Source organism: Zerene cesonia, chromosome 29 (assembly GCF_012273895.1).
Source record: "Zerene cesonia ecotype Mississippi chromosome 29, Zerene_cesonia_1.1, whole genome shotgun sequence".
Lineage (NCBI taxonomy): Eukaryota > Metazoa > Arthropoda > Insecta > Lepidoptera > Pieridae > Zerene > Zerene cesonia.
In genome coordinates, this window is record NC_052130.1 from 325994 (window position 1) to 331829 (window position 5836).

The 5836-nt window shown below is 37.7% G+C and overlaps 1 protein-coding gene across 1 annotated transcript in view; it reads right to left on the reverse strand.

Annotated features, from left to right (window-relative positions):
- The window catches only part of LOC119837985 (shootin-1), a 14192-nt gene that overhangs the window by 1504 nt on the left and 6852 nt on the right, over nt 1–5836 (reverse strand). The window contains exons 3-8 of the mRNA XM_038363795.1: nt 3272–3393; nt 2730–2878; nt 1999–2156; nt 1010–1193; nt 664–901; nt 2–19 (exon numbers count right to left, since the gene is read on the reverse strand). Coding sequence (XP_038219723.1) covers nt 2–19; nt 664–901; nt 1010–1193; nt 1999–2156; nt 2730–2878; nt 3272–3393 — 869 coding nt within the window. The remainder of the gene's footprint in view (nt 1; nt 20–663; nt 902–1009; nt 1194–1998; nt 2157–2729; nt 2879–3271; nt 3394–5836) is intronic.

Sequence of the window (5836 nt, forward strand, 5' to 3'; positions counted from 1 at the left end):
GAGGGTGGTCGTGGTGGATCTGCGGACGGAAATTTTTCTATTATAGCTCTGTTTACTCTGTAGCTTTATAGACTTGACGCTACCTAACTTTCAGAACCGTAACAATATATAATATTATTAAGGCTGGTTACCTTTTACCCCGGGTTGCCTGGCAGAGATCACTGTTAAGTGATAAGGCCGCCTAATTACTGTACTTTTATTGCATATCTTAGTAAGTAAGTTTCCTTTATATATATCTATATTAAAGAGTTATAAATAATCATCTTAGTTAGATTTTATGATAAGTTTAGGTGTGGGATGCATCGTGGGCGAGTGATAAAAATGGGACCAGATATTTACAAGTTAATATTGGATGTAAAAAGTAGTAGCGTCTTTTGTCCCGTTCTCTTTTTGGTGTTTCTCCTTTGTATTCCACCAATTCATATTTACATTCCTTATGTTATCTTAATGAGATACTTTTTTCTCTGCTGAACTGACTGAACTGAATTAATACTATGTTGTATTTGGGTTTCCAGTGGACAGAAACTCTTTAAAAGATAAGTTTATTTATATTTTCAGTCATAAAAGCTCCCAGCTATCTATTTTATGAGCTATTTCACTGTTTTCATTTAGAAAACCTAAAACTACCATATCCAGACTGAGCTTAACATTCAATATACTCACCGACAGCTTCCTTAACCTCCTGCTTCTTTCCTTCTCCCTTCCCCCCACTTTCAAAGTAGCTGATTCTAGACTTCAGTGTATTCCTAGGCTCACTCTTCAGTCTCTTCTCTAACTCCATCACTCTCCTCTCAGCTCTCTCCGCTCTCTCGACCGCTTTCTGCGCATCCTCCTCCGCCAGTCTTATCTTCTCTTCCCACAAGAGTATGTCTGTCTCTTCGTGTTTTTCTGATAGTTTCAACTGAAAATGTAAAATTAGTGAGTTGGTTACTTCTTTCGATTCATGGATATAAGATTGAGATAAGATGAACTCCCCGAACGAAACACAGTAGCCTGTAGGCTCGGTTACCTGCAGCAGCTCGAGCTGGTCGCGGTGTCGCGCGGCCTGGCTGTCGAGCGCGGCGCGCAGGCTGTCGAGCTCGGCGAGCAGCAGGCCGAGCCGCTCGTCGAGCTCGAGCTCGCCCATGAGCAGCGCGCTCTGGTGCGCGAGCACGGTGGCGCGCTTCTTGGCGTCGCGCGCTTCGTGCTTGTACCTGGCCATGAGAACAAGCGCTCACATCTATTTGATTCATCACAACTCATACACCACCTGATGAGGTTCAGTCCAGATCCGAAAATTGCTTGGATTAATGCAAATGCAATAAACTCTGAACCAAAACAATTGCATGCATAAATGCCTAATGCCATACCTTCAGAAGAAGAAAAGTACCACTAGAAATGCAGTACGCAATACACACAAAGAGATGTCATATTAATGAAACACAAAAGTCACTCACTACTACTCACACTACTTTTTCTGCGGTAAATATCGATATTAGCCTGAAGTGCTATTACTTCTGATTTTTTTTTATGTGATAGTGGACAACTGTGCTGGTGGTTCGCCTGGATGGTAATTAAAAGGAAAGAATTGATGATTGGAAAGAAGGAATGGACTGGGAAGGGCGAGGAGAAAGAAATAGGCCACCGGCTCCCCCACTCACCGTACTAAACACAATAGCAAGTTATTATTTCACGCCGGTTTTCTGTGGGGGTGTGGTACTTCCCCGGTGCGAGCTGGCCCAATTCGCGCCGTGCTCGACTCCCACCTACAAATCTAATAACGGATTCGTCCAACTACTATACAATCACTTAATAATTATATCAAGTTAAAAAAATAACTAATAGCACGATTTACTATCGCTTAACGCCATAACGCCGTAAAACATACATTGAAAATTTGAACTAACAAACCAATGATTTAGACATATATAAACGAATCTATACTCCTCACTGGAACTCATTCTGAATGCAATGTTCTATTAATTTCTGGATTTTATTCACTCAAATATCGATACATACGTCTCAGCCATTTGCCTGTCCTTGTCAGCATTCTCCTTCAGTGAAGTCACCTCTTCCATCAACAACTTGGACACCCGGTTGTGCCTCTCCAGCTGACGGCGCAAATCTTCCAACTCCTTCGCTTGTTGCACACATCTCTCCTTTTCTACTTCCAACTCCTGAAAATTCAATAATATCATTTTGTTATTTCGAAACTAACTGGTGCCCGCGACTTCGTTCGCGTCACTTTGGGCGTGAACAAACTGCTGGCTGCTGCTGAAACAACTGCTTACAATAAAATTATTATATATTTTGTTTCCCGAAACTCTGCAGATAAAAATGCTTGATTTTTATAAGTCACCAGAAAATACCCACAAGACTGAACAATGTTTCCTAAAACCCCCATTCCCATGCATGTTATAGTGTAGCTGGGCTCTTGGAGTTCCATATCAGATATTCCAGATCTTCAAATTTATACTCTGAGCACAAAGTGCTAATTTTTTTTTGGATTCGTGCTCTATTACTGTTTTTGAACCCCCTCCAATTGCATATATCCTCTTCCTTACCCTTCCCAGTCCTTTCCTTTATTCCTCTTCTCAATCCTTTCCTAATCCCTTCCCAATTTGCAGTCGGCAATCCATTTGAAGAGGCGTTAGGTCTGTAAGGGCGGTGGTAGCGCTTACCATCAGGCGACCCACCAGCTCCATTACCGACTGTGACATAAAAAAAAAACAATTTCCGTTAACAATGACCTGCGTGAGTTGCACGTTGAGTTCGTGAGCCTCGAACTCGTGCAGCTTGGCGGCGCCGGCCTCCGTCTGCAGCGCGGCGACCTGCTCCGACAGCTCGCTGACCGTGCGCTTCAGGAATTCCACTTCTTCGTTGCTGCTCGCCTCGGATGCTGGTGTGAGACAGAGGATCTTTAGAACTAGTCCTTTTATCATATGGTGGACAATATAGTGTTTTTGTTTGAGAAGAGTAATTGTACAAAATTAAATTTAAAATTACATTTAATACAAAAATAAATATACAAATCATTAAAGATGATAAAGAATGATTGATCGTCTAAAAATAAAAAATTCAATTATTATTATTATATTCTTATTTTTTCTTTTCATGTATACTAATAGTTTTTACTGCAAAGTCAAAATTTGCAACTGACATCAACCCAATAAAATCATATTAACATTGATTATCTCATAGTTCACTTATAGTTTCCCAACATGCAAACCAATTTCAACCGCAATCCTTGGACATTTAGGTCGCTTTTCGAGAAGCATATCATCTCACTCACAAGTATCATTCGCATCCGTGAGATCGATGTCGACGGTGGATGGCAGCGCGTGCAGCAACGCCGTGCTTCGCCTCTTCAACTGTTTATTCTGTTTGTACCATTCTCCCGCCTGTTGCATAACCCTGAAAATGATGATGTTTTATATTATAGTAGCACAAGTATTGAATAACTTATTTATAAAATTATGAACTTTTTTCTAATTGTCATATAATTGGGGACTAAGTGTAAAAGTATGATTTAAGCAGGTATAATATTCTATGGGAATTGATGATGTAAGTGAAAAAATGATTTTTTTACACTGAACATTAATTTTTTAATTATTTTGAATTATTCTATCTGCTATATTTTACTTATAGAAACAAGAATTTCCTAAAATTATATTTGTATGGTAACTCGTAACAAACCAGCTAGTTAGGCACTACAACTAAGAAGAATCGGCGAATAAAAAAAATGATGCAAGTAACTAAGAAAACTGTCGTATTTTAAATAAGAAAAAACACAAAAAAACTTGCAAAAATTTTTGAAAAACAAAAAACGCCCTACAAGAATGGTCGCCAACGTTACTGGGGAGAAAGGCACCACTCCAGATTCCTAAATGGAACCAAAAAACAACAATTTCCTATCTATACTAATATTATAAGGCTGAACAGTTTGTTTGTTTATTTGGTTGGTGCTAATCTCAGGAACTACTGGACCGATTTGAAAAATTCCTTCAGTTTTAGATAGCTGAAATATCGAGGAAGGCTATAGACTATATAAGTACCACGGGCGAAGCCGTAGCGGACCGCTAGTAAAGATACAACGATGCATTATAAATACTCATACGAATGAATCAATATGCAGACATCCTTTGAGTTCTTCGAATCACAAATAAAAACTTACATCCAGAATTTAATAAACGTGAAAATAACATCGTCATTTACGCAATGCGAACACATTATGTCACAAACACAAAACTGTGTCACGAATCGTCCACTATATGATCATCAAAAATCCATCACCCTAAATATATAAGTATTTAAACTGCACTATGATTTATAATTATATTCAGAACACATATTAACTTAAACATTATTATTACAAACTTGAACTGAATTTTTCAACAAATTTTTATATACATTTAGAAGATATTAAACGATACAACACGTTTGTGAGAGAGTACTGGATAACATGTAATAGGCATAATATAGTGAAAATGTTAAAGAATTATCATATTTTTGGCATAACTTATCACGTTGCGTTAACCCACATATTCTTATGAGCTTTCTATGTGATATCTGGGCTTCGAAACTGATACGTCACTGAGCCAATTAATTACCGAATATATGTGTACTAGTTGTGTCCCGCAGTTTCACCTGCGAACGAAGTTATAGGCAAGAATTCACCGATTTCCACCCATTTAAAAAAAGTATCCTGTGCTTGAGGCTTGCACCTCTATTTCCATTGTTTATTCCATTAACATTTGTTTAGCCATGAAAGCATTATCTACAGACAGATTCGCATATAGCATGGATGACTTGATTAATTGTAATAGTTAATTTATTTATATTTATGCTTTAGATACGAGAGAATTGTTTTTCTTTAATGCTATGAATACAGGGTTATCATATTTTCTTCATTTTCAGGTTATGCTTTTGAGTCTAGTTCTTTTCATACAGTACGTTTGACTTGCCTCCATAAATTTTACTTCCTTCTTTAAGCTTATGATAAAGCTAAACAACTCAAAGGATAATTGTTGGCGCGCGACTATTTTCAATTCCTACTAATATCACGAACGCGAAAGTTTGTAAGTATGAATGCCATCCATTCATGGATGGACGGACGGACGGATGGACGGATGGATGGATGTTTATTACTCTTTCACACGAAAATAGCTTATCATATCTGTATAAAATTTTCTTCACAAATAGATTATAGTCTGGATTAGCACATAGGCTGCCACCACCACGTCAACACGCGAGTGGCACCGCGGGTTATAGCTAGTTTAACTATAATTTGACCGTTTTGTGCGTGAAATTATTTGAAGCGCGTCTTTAATTTATTACACTTTGGTGCAAGTAACAGCAAGTTGACTAAAACATTAACGAAAAAGTGTAAACGAAAGACCACTTACATATTGGCACCTTCTTATCTCGTATAAAGCTTTACTCTGAATTAAGAACAGATCAGCTAACCGCTTATATCTCCCAGCGCTATGCATATGCATGCTTCCTCTAATTGAATGAATGTTAAATTAAATAATGACGTTAAATAATATAAATTATTCCAATCACACCCCGGTGTCCTCTTCGTAGAGGTTGTTAATACATTGAATCTTTTACGTCATTGCGTGTGTAGGAAATCATAAATATCACGGCAAAATAACAAAGTACATAAAACATTATGAGGAAATAAGCATAGGAAAATTTTTGACAATGAGTTCATTAGAAAAACGCAACCCTCCCTCTAGCGGACAACTGTAGCGACATAACAACAACTGTGTACGTGATGTGTCGTAATTTTATATTAAAAATAATAAATCTGTAGTGATGATATATATGAAATTTAAAACGTATTCCAACTTTA